Source organism: Bombyx mori, chromosome 3 (genome assembly GCF_030269925.1).
Source record: "Bombyx mori chromosome 3, ASM3026992v2".
Classification (NCBI taxonomy): domain Eukaryota; kingdom Metazoa; phylum Arthropoda; class Insecta; order Lepidoptera; family Bombycidae; genus Bombyx; species Bombyx mori.
Window position 1 is genome coordinate 6,616,109 of NC_085109.1, and position 14,577 is coordinate 6,630,685.

The window sequence follows — 14,577 nt, forward strand, 5'->3', positions numbered from 1 at the left end:
AGCAAAAGTGTGAGTGATGAAAATGCCCTGTCCTCATATGAACTATAATAAATAATACTTTAAAAAACTAAAATAATACGCTTCTATAGAAAATCCAACTAAAAAATAGAAAATAATTTATAAATTTGAATTAAAAACAATGATTTTATTGTAAAAAAAATTGAATCGTCATCGGTCCTCAATCAGTATGCCAAATTTCGAGTTAATCTGACTTTTTGAAGGGGGCGTAATCATGTTCAAAGATTCTGTTACATACTAACATACACACTAATACATCCGTATGAAGCTAATAAAAGCGTATTAATTTGTATTATATTTTTTACTGGTGGTATGACGTCATGTAAGTCCGCACGGGTAGGTACCACCATCTTACCTATTTCTGTGAAGCAGTAATGCGCTTCGGTTTGAAGGGTGGGGCAGCCGTTGTACTGTAAAAACTGAGACCGTACAACTCATATCTCAAGATAGATGGGCTCCGGTAACCACTTAACATCAGGTGGGCCGTGAACTCGTCCACCCACCTAAGCAATAAAAAAATACAAATACAAAAAATGTTAACTTTTAGCGTTTCAACGGCTTCTATGTTCTCTAATTAGAAAAACAAATAAGCACATTTCATAATTGCTTGTGTTAATTCTAGGCCATAAAACTACTAGTCGATTTGTATATCCGCTAGTAGGTTAAATCACGAACCAGTCAAGACGTATTATTATTATACTCCTAGCAGATCGACACGACGTTGCTAATGTCATGTCATTTAACACGATAAAAACTCCTATACCTATATACCATTCCGGGCCATAAGATTGTTTCGTCTTTGCGCGAAATTTCGGCAGGCTGAGGCTTGGCTCTGCCCCTGGCATTGCTGAAGTCCATGGGCGACGGTAACCACTCACCATCAGGCCGTATGCTTCGTCTGCCTACAAGGGCAATAAAAAAAATATAAAAAATCTTTCAAATCCGTACGGCCATTTTTGCATAATTTAGTAATAAGGGTGATCGTTAAGTATATTCCTACGAACTTGTACTTTTCTAATAAGACTATAGATTTCACTTGGACAGTAAAAACCCAAATATTTATACTGAACTAATCCTAATGTAATAAATATTAAAAATTACATAAAGATTTAATTTGGTCGCGCAATATGTTTTCTGCAAGGGGCTTCCCCCTCGCGGAGATAAAACAAACAATATATATGTTTTGTAGTATGTCTTCCCACGGCGCCATAAAATGTCGTCTCCCGCGACGTATGATACGAAATAAGTTTGTTAGTAAGTATTTGTAGCCAGAGAGTTAGCCCTTAAAAATCGGTTAATATCTAATGAAATATAGAATAATGTTTTAATGATAAATAATGTTTACTTTCAATATGAGTACGCAGAGTAGAAATCATTATACTATTTCTGCCGCGAAATAAGCTTACTGATTTAAAAGGTCCTATTTCAAAAAGCTCCAAAACAGTACCAAGTAGGATATTCACCCGTTGCATTATATCATCCATCAAAATAACTATGGAGGTTCCGTCAAAAAAAAAGTTCATGTTTCAATAACGTGTCGGCCTCCTGTCCAATAGATGCTGAGTGTCAATACATGTGTTCATTTCCTGTATAAGTTCCATCGTTAAAACTCTAGACGATGTTTGATACGAGCAATAGTTCTTAAATCACAATTTTTATTTGATATGAAAACCTTTCTATATCTTCAAAATAATTCAATAGTAACATTTTTAAATATACTTAAATATGTATAATACTAGACTTGTCTTCTGAAAATGGAATAAAATTACGTCATAGACCCGTGATCAATCAACGGTGGAACAAAAAGGGAATGCATAATTTTTCTGGTCTATATTTTTTGAAATTATTTTTGTATGCCATTCACAAAGTATACCCAGACTATCCTGAGACCGGCGGTCGTGTCGGTAAATAAAAGTCTAATCTATAAACGTACTATAGCTCAATAAGAAAGTGAGTGGACCGTAAGACCAAGGAATGCGATCTACAGCGAATGGAGGCTGTGAGACTACTGATGATGACTCGTAATAAGCTGCGGGGTCAAGTTTATTGGTGTAGTTATTCTACGGGATTTTTTCTTTTTTTTGTTATTGCATATACGGGAATAAAACACGACTTTAATGCCGCTTTACACCTATAGAAATGAGGCCGAAACCTCAATTGCGTTGTCTCAATTGCTCACGACAGAAATACGCGGGGGGATGGTGGAACGTTAACGTGCGGTGCCATTGTGGTTCGTTCGTAAACCAGTGTGCCTAGTGCGAGTTTTTTAACGTTCTCGATAGCGTAAAAGTTAACGCAATTTTGTATGCAGTTGGAACAGCGCCCCTAGCGGCAAACGTAAGCAAACAATCCTATTCCTTACAAATATGAGTTAACTTTTACGCTATCGAGAGCGTTAAAAAACTCGCACTAAGTATACAGTTGCCACTGTATCGTCAATTTATGAGACATAAAACAAAACGAATGAAACTTCACACACAAGTGAAGAGCAGATGTTTGAAAGGATACAATTAGCTTGATTTATATTGTTCGAACACTTGAATATTATCGTTTCACGGTCTCGGTCGTTTATTAGGTACTCATTTCGTAATCATACGGTTGATGTGTTTTTAGTAAAGCCATTGGTAAAGGACACGGGCCACTCTCCATACATTGCACGGCCCAGTAAACGAAGTTCAAGGACAGTAATGAAATTAAATTTAAATAACAGACTATATATCCCTTTTGTTATAAAGAAATTAAAATCAATATTGTTCATAGGGATACAGAGATATTTAAAAAATATTTTAAGATAAGATTTTTAGGTTATATCCTATGATTTTGCTGTCAATACACTGACACTTTAACATCATCATCAGTTTAAATATTATTTATATTACTATGCTTTATAACACAGACCTAATTCTAAATATTTTTAAATATAATAAGCAGGTATAATAATATCCAGGTAGGCAGGCAGGTAAAATAATATCCACAATGCGCAAGAGTGCGAAAACGAGTGATCAAATGTAAAACGTCAATAAACATCGTGGTTTTTGGAGTTTACTCCTTTAGAATCGATTTACATATATAGGCCCGGGGTATGAAAATTATGGGGACCAAAATCGTACTAGCATGTCACACGAAATGCGTTATGCGCCTGATTGGCTCCTGATTGCGTGATGCGTGCGCGCGCCAATCAGGAGCCAACGCGCGGCCGCGTTATCGCAGGTGACGCCGGGCTGCTGCGCCGGCAGTCCGCCACAAAGCCTCGTACTGATCGCGCGTTTCTCTCATTATTGTATTTTCATATATTTGTTAGTCGTTTGTTTTGTGTCTCGTTAATTTGTTAATAATCTGTAGTGTATCGTGTTGTCGTAATATAGAACTATTTCTCGTATTGTTTCGTTTAATTTTTTATATCCAGTAAACTCCAGTCGTGCGTCGGAGCGGACACACACACTTTTTTTTTTTTTTTTGCTTAGGCTCAATAATTATTCATGCATGTAATGATTTATTCTACGGATTTAAAAGTATAAAAATAGATTTTTGTTTAGATATAATATTTTATATTAATTTTATAATCCATTAATTAAATATGTTAATATATTTTGCTAGTTTTTTGCAATATAATGTTTTTTTTAAGAAGATTTACTGTCAATTGTTTAAAATATATATATATATATATATTTTACCTATGGCAACTCCTTCAATATTATCAATGTAGCTTAGTCAAGCTAATTTCTTTTTGTATATGATTTTAATTATCCCACCATTAAAATACCCTAAAATTTTACAATAAGTATGTAAAAAAGAAATGTTTTTTTTTTATTGCTTAGATGCATGGACGAGCTCACAGCCCACCTGGTGTTAAGTGGTTACTGGAGCCCATAGACATCTACAACGTAAACCCCCCCACCCTTCGAACCGAAACGCATTACTGCTTCACGGCGGAAATAGGAATTTTCTATAGATATTTCATTAATGTCCTTGCGAGCACGAGTAGCTGGACCGAAAATGGCCCATGTCCTTTAAATACGAAAGTAACTCTGTCTGTCTTTCTGTCTGTTCCGTTTTCATGTCAACCACTGAATCGATTTTGACGAAAGTATGCATGGAAATAGTTTGAACCTCACAACATGTTAAATATTTTATGCCACGGTTCTAAACTATTATTTTTATCTAGCTACGTTCTCGATGGCGTTCAATAAAATATTCATTAATATTTATGAATATCATATAACGACATAAATATATTTGTTTTTCTATTATGTATTTGATTTATTATTATAGAGATAAAGTGTAAAATTTTAAATGTCTTTCGAAAACACAGATTCTATCTTTTTATTTTAAAGTGAATATTTAAAGATGTTTATTAAAATATAAATTTTAAATGATATATCTAAATGCCAGAAAATTCAATACTGTATATTAATTGTTCATAAATAAATTATATTGAACTTCTTCTTTTAGTGTTTTTATTTTATTTAACACAAAGGGGTCTCGAAGTGAAATTAACATTTTTTAAAAGGCACGTGAGGACACCGACATCCAAACAGAACCATTCAGTGATTTATACAATATTTACAAACAAGTTTCCACTCGAACTGGCTGGAATAAAAAATGTTAATATTATTCACAGGCATAAAATGTTTTTTAAATGCAAACTCTTTATTCATTTATTGCATGTGTTGATGAAGGTCAAAGGAAAAGTTTATTTTTAATCTGAAACTGACAGAAACGACTTGTTCTTTGTTAACAGAATTAACATATTTGTTTAAAATTTTGAGATTGAAATAATAGAAAATCTAAATTTTTACCAATACTGATTTATATACGAGCACCTAAAGTAGCTATATAATAACACTGTAACACACACAAGTCTATACTAATATTATCTATACTAATATTATATCTATACTAATATTATATCTATACTAATTTATAAAGAGGAAAGATTTGTTTGTTTGTTTGTATTGAATAGGCTCCGAAACTACTGAACCGATTTGAAAAATTCTTTCCCTATTTGGAAGCTACACTATCCCCGAGTGACATAGGCTATATTCTTTTATTTTTTAAATTAGGGATCCTTACTAAAAATCCAATAATGTAACCCAAGGTGTAAAAAAAGTACCTAAAATATTATTTAAATCGCGTGAGCGAAAACTATTGATGATAGAATAAAATAATGTACTATGACTTTGTAGAACACATTATTACTTACAAAAAGTGTCGCGACAGCATAATTATGTCTAACTACCCTAGTTATGTCACAATAAGTGTTATTTTATTTAAAAAAATGAAACAATGTCAAATATCACTTACCGGGAAGCTCTGACTCAACAAACTCAATGGCTTTTGTTTTGTATGTATAACCTTTTTACGAAAATTAGAAAAATAATAAAAAATAGGAAACAATATAATTTAAATGAAAATAAAAGTTCATTAAAATAATAATATATTTAGAATATTTCTTTTAGTAACTTGACGCAAGTACAAGGGTTGATGTGTGTGTATTATAATTATTTATTATGAAATGTTTGTTAACACCCGAGCGAAGCCGGAGCGGGCTGCTAGTTAAAAGATAAACGTACGGAAGACAAGAACATCTGCCAATCAAATTTATTGCTTTTACAAAACACCCTTCGAACTAAATAAGGCTAAGTCGAAACACAAACAATCGTTGATTGAACCGGCACTGGTTCTGTATAAAGCTGGGGAGATTTCATTCGGAAACTCATTATCTTGACCGTAGGGCATAAGTACAACGGTACAAGAGCAAAGGGACCCGATGAATGGTCAGTTAATTGACACATAAATCGCGGGGACGCGCGTAATTATAACAAAGTTTTGTTATCGACCGACAGATGGAGCTGTCTGTCGCATGGCGTTTTGTTTATGCAATATTATTACCGTATAATTCTTCGAAACGGTTCTCTTGAATTTTTTTGCTGTCATTATTATTTATGACACCGCATTGAAAATTTTGAGTGTTTGTTATACTTATGAAGTATGCATCGAAAGGGTTAAGTGAACAATATTATTTTAAAATACCGTTGACATGGTCGCTGTATATTGATGTAAATATATGTATGTTTTACTTTCGTTTAGTTTTCATCACAGTTTTTCAATTAGCAACGCGTTTTAATAATATTATTACGTCTATATCACGGGTAATATAAATAAAAAAAATGCATCACCCATTAAGTACAAATGAATAGAAAATTCAAACACATCTCCACTAAATATACTTTATAAAATGTAAACGAACCTAAATAAAGCTTAAAGAGAAGAAAACAAAATAAAACAATGTTCAAGTTTCAGACCAATATTTGTGTATTTTATTCGCCAAGTCCTAACGAACTGTATTGTTGGAATCTTCAACGCATTGGATTTGGCGTCGGGCTATTTATTCGGGGTTCATAAATAAGAATAAAACGTGTTTGAATAAACTTATAATGATGATAAAAAATATTGATCATTTGCCTCTGTAGAGGCCGCTTACAAGACCACTAAGTTATGTCCTATACCTAGATGTTACGATCTTCACATTCCCGATCCTGCGAACAGAATGGAATCAGTCGACGTCGCCCAAAACACGTCATCTCGGATCCTCCCGATCCACTAACGGTGCTTCTAGGTACTTCAAGCACCGGTCACCGTTCTCGTCGAACCCGTCGCTTGCGACGAAGGGCTCGACGAGTAAATTAACTCCCAGACACAGCCCACTGAGTTTCTCGCCGGATCTTCTCAGTGGGTCGCGTTTCCGATCCGGTGGTAGATTCTGCGAAGCACGGCTCTTGCTAGGGTTCGTGTTAGCAACGTCATCAGGTTTGAGCCCCGTGAGCTCACCTACAAACGTTAGGGTTACGCTGAAATAGCCTCTCAAGGCTCTCAGCTTAGGTAGGAAAAAAAAAACGATCTTCTAGTAATTGAATCTTGAAATTTAAAAACATCTTTCCGAGTGTCATCGTGGAAACTTATTATTATAATTAAAATATTTTTGATTTCGTCTCATTTTGCATATTTTTTTTCCTACCTCAGCTGATAGCCTTGAGAGGCTATTTCAACGTAACCTTAACTAGTAGGTGAGCTCACGGGGCTCAAACTGGAGTGATGCTAACACTGACCCTAGCAAGAGCAGTGCTTCGCAGAATCTACCTCCGGATCGGAGACGCGACCCACTGAGAAAATCCGGTGAGAAACTCAGTGGGCCATTTTGCACCATAAATTGGCATTTGCTATGGCTAAATTATATTCTAATTTAATTTGTTCTTTATTTTTTCATAGAAAACTTACGTAGTTTTTATACATTCAAATACCAGTATATTGGCTGATAATAATGATGTTGAATGTTGCAAACTTAAATAATGGAAACGATTTAAATATTTAAAAAAACACATTTCATAAGGGAATATTACTTAGGTATCTAAATAATAATTTCATAATAACAATCAAAAATGAAAAATAGTTTATAATGACATCTAGCGTTGCATTAACGTACTAAAAATGGATTCAAGATAGTTTGTAATTCTGTCAACAGGCGGCAGCACGTGTCGGCGCCATGGAGCTCTTCAACAGCGGCGGGTACTCGTGCTCAACACGAGTTATTTGAGCTACTTGAACGAGTACAGTGTTCGCGATTAGACGATCAAAGGGCAGTACTTCCACCATATTTTTCTCAGGTAAGAACAGCTATGTTTGTTTTAAACTTCCGATGAAGTTTAGTAGTTTCTAAGCCTGCCATCTGTGAGCAATTTTATACGACTGTAGTTTATTAAAGGTCGCTAGATGGCACTGTAAAATATAGTTTTAAATTGTTCAATAATTTACTAGATGGCTCTCTTGTAGTTAACCTAAAACTGTTTATGAAAACGATGAAAATTTTTTTTAAAGATATACATTAATATTATGTTGTATTCTGTAGAATTGTGGATTACGATTATAAGATATTTTTTTTCTGGAATATAATACAGCGTGTAAATATAAAGTTTTTATATTTGTGGATTAGTGTACCAATTTCCCGCCGGGTAGGTGAGCTCATAGGCTCAACCTTAAAGAATTTACCAACACTAGACCTAGCAAGTTCCCACGAATACCCACAGTATTTTGTTTGGAAGTGTATTCGCTTGATTTCTGATATTAAATTTTTAAACCATTTTTTTTAATTTGCGTAAAAAAAATTAAAAGGCTCCTATTGGTCCAAATGTCATATTAATAACATAATAACAATCTCTATATTTACAATCATTTGAACAATTTGAATTAAGTTTCTCAAATAAAACCATAAAAAATATATGTATTTTGCGTTATGACTCTGTGGGCTTCCACAACGTGAATTCCATCACTCGCCTGAGCTGAAGTCTCATTTGTATTATATAACCGCTATCCCACCATTCCAACCGAAAGAGATGGTAGATAGACAGGATGGTGGTGCATATCCGTGCGGGCTTAAAACACGGCCTGCGATCAGAAAGGGAAGAACCACAATTTCAAGGGTCAACAGTCAACAAGTTCGTTAACTCGAAATAATCGCCGGAAACGCGATGGCTAGTGTAAGGACCGGATGCCGGAGACAGGGGTGGCAAGCAGAGCGTATCACTCAAGAACCACGGCCGTGAAGACGCTGAGAGAGTTGCTGTGGGTTTTCTTTGTATTTTTGTAAAAGACACATCCTTGTATGAATGCTTTAATCAGGCCGACATAGCTTATGTTTTGAATACTGATGTTTCTGAAGACATATCTTCAATTTACTTAAATATTACTTATTGATATTATATTCTATATGAGCCTAGCTTCAAGACATGCGTTAAATTTGTAGTGGACCATTTGCTGAATAGGTCATCGTACAGAATCGAGATAAAAGTGGCCTCTAATCTTGTTCTTTTAGCCCTTATGCCACATTATATGGGATCGGCACAGCATGTCCACTGGTGGTAGGACCTCTTGTGAGTCCGCGCGGGTAGGTACCACCGCCCTGCCTATTTCTGCCGTGAAGCAGTAATGCGTTTCGGTCTGAAGGGTAGGGCAGCCGTTGTAACTATACTGAGATCGTAGAACTTATATCTCAAGGTGGGTGGCGCATTTACGTTGTAGATGTCTATGGGCTCCAGTAGCCACTTAACACCAGGCGGGCTGTGAGCTCGTCCACCCATCTAAGCAATAAAAAAAAGTCCCTTTGTTCTTTTCAGGCCTGTCATAAGTTATTTCATGTCTATCAAAGCCTCTTTCACTCAGTCCATCCCAGTCAAGTACGCCCCCTTCTCACATCACCGTCTATTTTCATACCCAGGGTATTTTTATCTACCTATACCATATTCTCTTCGCATAACATACCACGATGTTTTTTCATTCACTGGCACTCAATTCAGGCTTTCCCTAAAAGTAGCCTCTAATATGATTTGAGGAAGATCTCTACCGATGTCCGGTCCCGCTACAATTAAATAAACTATTGCGGATATTATAAGAAACAGAGGATTCAACCAAAAAGAAAATACTGAGCAAATACGTGCTCGTACCTCGTTGATTCAATATGAACCATAAATTGAATTTAAAATTGTATCCATATATTATTACTTTATAGAGAACATCAGAGAAACCTTACTTTTAAAAGAATGTAATACTAAAATAGTATATATTTTTATAAACGTCAATGACCGTTTTAGTATTTTTCAAACTTATCACGCTTGTAGTCAATTAATAGTTCCCATATGAAATTTGTCAGAAATTTGTCTAGACATAAAAACGAACATAAAAAATAAAATTAATAAAATGGTTTGTATTTTTCTTTAAATATCTATATATTAATACGTGAAGCAAAAACTGTATCTATTTTCACGAAAATTGCGCGACGGAGGAGGATGAAATTTTCCACACTTATAGAGAATATTGAGAAGAAGTGCACAATGCTAATATTTTTTTTAAATAATGCATAAAAGATACATTAAATCAATAAAGAAAACATTACACACACTACATACCATGTATTTGACGCACACACGCATGCATACTATTTATTGTCAAACTTTTGTTCTTGACGTCTGTTGTCAAATTGAGAATAGATTAAATATTGTTTGTCTTTGTTAATATTTTTTATAGTGTAGCCTTGGCGAAATTTGTGATTATAGAAGTATAAAATACAATCATAATAGTGTACAAACTTACAATTCCAATTAATTATAGTCGAATTTCGACTACTGTGGGACCTCTAGTACTTTTAGATACAGTTACCATGTACCGCTTTTATGTCATCACATAATTCGGTTTTATAAAATGTAATTATGCGTAAAGTCTAAAAACTTTTAAATGTATAATAAACCACAGTTTTAAATAAATAAATAAAAACGATTTTACATCAGTCCTTATAAATATTCAACGGTGTATAATTTTAGGAACGAAAATAAATATAATTCCTACTGTTTCATGTTCAACACAAAATACGCGGCACGGATTTATATTTAAATTTCAAATTACTTATTCAAATTTTTGAATTCGGTTTAAATTGTTTTTTCATATCGCATTAATTAACATAAACATCACCTTCCAATGTCAGATTTGTGTAAATCAGAATTTAAAAATTAAAACGATCAGAATGCATAAATTGAATTTGAAAAGTATAAAATCAATAAAAACTTACAACTGGAACCAAGTTGTTATATTTTTAATCAACTGTTTAATAGGTTATTTCTATTGTGAAGTAGTCGAACTTTACGAGTTGAAGATAGAGAATAGAGATTAAGAAGAAACTCTCCGAAAAATTTGGGTTTTTCAACTCTAATCTAGAGGTAGATATAATTGTAAATAGACATTCTTTAACAAAAACCGACTTCAAATAGAAAAAAAAGATATTCCAAAACAAATTAATTTAATCTAAAACAATAATTATCGAAATCGGTTGACGTGATATTGAGTTATTGGGTTATTCATCTATTTGTCGCGCACGTACTTAATGCAAATTTAAGACTTATATGGTTTTCTCATGGATACCATTATCAGAATTGGACTAAATTGAAATGGGACTACACGGAAAGTGTTAGCTTTCTAATAAAAAAAGAGTCATCAAAATCGATTCACCCAGTCAAAAGTTATGAGGGAACAAACAAAAAAAAACCATACAGTCGAATTGAGAACCTCCTCCTTTTTTGAAGTCAGTTAAAAAAAAACTGAACAAGAATACAAAAAAAAAACTATTTTAACGATGAAAAACACTATGATACTAGACATAAACAATGTTCTATTCATCGGCCAACATACTACGAGTATACACAACGCACCCATCAAAAGCAGCTGCGTCACAGAATAATAAATAATACAATTCATTAAAATTTCACGTCTCTTGAAGCCTTCAATCGATAATGTTAAAATAGAAGCGAACAGAATGATCGAATTGTCAGTGTAAAGTATACACGATACAGTGGGCTACATTGAATAGCACATAGATTGAGTGATAATAAATAATTTAAGCCTGAGTAGTATGAAAAATTATTGGGCGGCCTGTGTGTATGAGTTAAGTATGGTATCTGTGTTGCGAAGTAATCGCATACCCCAAATGGACATTATTGTCTTCGACTTGATGTCTTAAGACAGCTGCAACATTAAGCTGATCGAAAGAGCCAATGGTAGAGCGTGGGCTGTTCACCATGCCAGGTAAAAATAGTAGTAATAACCGAATCAGCACATTAATTATCGAATTTATAAAAAACAACGGCTCCTACGAGTGCAACTATAATATTGATAAATCCCGCAAGTTCGATCGAAATTAACTTTGGACACCACTGATGTCGGTTATAATAGCGAAGGTAGCATCTACTTATCAAAATTATGTTAAGTAAAAATACACTTTTTCCGAATTTTACTGGCAACGAATAGATTGTAAGTGATAATTAGGTTGGGACTTATTAAATATCGATTAAGAGTTTGTAGATACCGTAATAAAAAAATAAAAAGAGTGAAGAAAATTATTTTTTATCGTTATTCTTTTATCAATTCTTTTACGTAAAGCCCTCGTAATTATTGGATAAACGTTACATTAGGATATTATCTAAAGCTATTTCCGAATACACCTACATGAATTTCTCGTAATTACCCTACCTACACGAGAAGTAAAAATAGATTGGTACTTATTTCCAAGGAAAAATACATAAAAAGAAATTGAGTAAAAAAATCACTAAAAAGATACTGTAAATTTGCGCTCTACCATAATCATGATGTTTTCTGTGAGTTACCCAACGTTTATGGCTTCCGGTTTGATCTTCCACTAAATTAAATGCTGAGCCTATTTTTTTGGACATAAAAGGCCCAGATATATGATAGTGTCCGAATCTAACAATCAAATGTTTTCCGATAGCTATAAGATTTTTCTAGATCTGGAAAGGTTAATGATGTGATGGACATAAATGCCGCCACCTACCTTCGTTGACGCCTCAATATTATAGTATAACCGTTGTCCCATCCCACCCATCTGTTACACTGTTAGTGACAGAGCTAGGCAGGATTGTGGTACCCACCCGTGCGGACTCACAAGAGCTCCTACCAGTAAAATCTCAAAAAAAATCAGTTGATCTCTGGCTTAAGACGTGACCTTCAGATATTCAAGTCGGTTCATTACTTTATCAACAATGGCTGTAAGCAATGTAATAGTCGTGAATATCGATTCAGCAAGGAGCGGGACTGCCGTCGGCTTAATTTGACTTCTATTGACTTCTTGAATTTGACTACTATTTGATGCATGTTGCAATCGGTTGATGGTACTGTCATTGCATCGATTTTAACTTCAATCGCTTTCAAGATTTTCAAGAATTGGGTTTTATAATTTGCCAAATTTTTTTTAGTTAAAACACCAAAAAGATAAAGGATGCTATAATACCAAGCTATACTAAAAATAAAAACAATATATTCATCATCTCGTTGCTAAAATCAGATTGTCAGTCAATGCTCATTTATAGTAGTAATTTTTCACGAAAACAATAGAGTATTGATATGTGAATATGATTAGACGAAACTTTCAGTTTTGTTCTAACGATCGCCAAATGAGACACACGGACTTGCATAAGTTATACAGCGCTTATTACCATCCAGAGGTAGTGATGCACTAGTTTCCCAAATAAAATCATGAAATCCGGTGAAATTTCCAGATAGTTTATACAATGCACAACGTTTATACATGCATAGTTTATACAAATAGTTTATAATGTTCTTTTCACAGTATTAGTTCTATTTGTTCCTATTAAATTTTTCACTAGTAACTCTAACACAAAATAGGTGGTCAGTATCGACATCAAACTGGGACATTTTTCGTGAAAGGTCAAAATGGTTGTGCAATATTTGACATTCCATTAAACCCTGTGTCCGTTTTACCTTTAAAAACGTCATAGTTTCGATCTGGGTCGTGTTTTATCAGTCAAACTCCGACCTATCTATGTTGGACTAGAATTCTTTTTTATCTTTTATCGATAAAACAGCCTCAGTATTGGAACGTGATCTCGGGTATGCAAAACCGTATCTCCGGTCGATTCCCTCGGTCCAATCAGTCACGTCTGTAAGTCGTGTAGTTGATGTCTGTATACATTACCTTACTATTAAAACATTACTACTTTTGACCATTGTGTTTTCGTTATACATTTTGACAAATATAAATATTTACAAATCCATAATAGCGATAACTCAATAGATACAATTGTGTCAGTTATATCGACTAAATGAAGTTAATTTATGAGATTTCAATTTAAAGTCCCTAAATTTTGTATGTGAAATACATTTCTAAAAATTCACTTAAATTTGTAATCGATAAAAATACCAACACTACTTAACATACCCAATTTCATAAGCCATTAGACCAAAATTTTACATCATTATAATTCCCGCAGGCTTAAGCCACAGTGTATGCTATAAATGAGATATACAAATGTAGTGTTATTTTGAATTTTACAGGCACATAAGAAATAAATAAAAAAAGAATTAAATTATGTTAGAAAACTACAATTGCGATGTGGTGCATGCTAGCCAATTGTTGTTTACAACGCCATTTTCAAAACCTCTTTCATTTGGCCTTATCTCCGGCGAGGCTTGAACACAAGTTGTTCAGCAAGAAAAATATAAAGAAAAGCCCCAAAACTTTTGCCTGTCTCAAATTAAATGCACAAGATTGGCCATGATTTACAATTATTTAGAGAAACTACAAACAACTAATAAATGGAATAAGATAATTAACGTATCAATGATACTTCATCCATTCCGTAATCGATTTTAAAAGTAATTTAGCTTTTACAAGAAAATTTACTTTAAAATGCCAATACTTCAGCTATAGTCTTATTCAAATTTGTTGTAATTAGGTATTAATTCGTTTGTGAATTGAGTCTGGTCTGCTTAAGTTAGAAAGGAGCCTCGTGAATATAAAAAATATGCTTCAAAACCAAATGGGCGTTGAGATTTTAAATTACTGCTAGCTATTGCAATATTTACAAGACAAACTACATTTTAATGAGCGAAATCAGAGATTATTATGTGCACAGGTCATTAAAACGAGATTTTCCCATCAAGCAGGAATTCGTATTCTTTTATTTATTTGCTTCGTGGAGATAA

At 33.8% G+C, this 14,577-nt stretch overlaps 1 protein-coding gene across 5 annotated transcripts in view; it reads left to right on the forward strand.

The window, feature by feature from the left end:
• LOC101742414 (rap1 GTPase-activating protein 1) overlaps positions 1-14,577 on the forward strand; it is a 391,261-nt gene that overhangs the window by 221,258 nt on the left and 155,426 nt on the right. For all 5 annotated transcript variants that reach the window (XM_062675431.1, XM_038019546.2, XM_062675449.1 and 2 more), the window contains one exon: positions 7,541-7,682. In XM_062675431.1, coding sequence (XP_062531415.1) covers positions 7,541-7,682 — 142 coding nt within the window. The remainder of the gene's footprint in view (positions 1-7,540; positions 7,683-14,577) is intronic.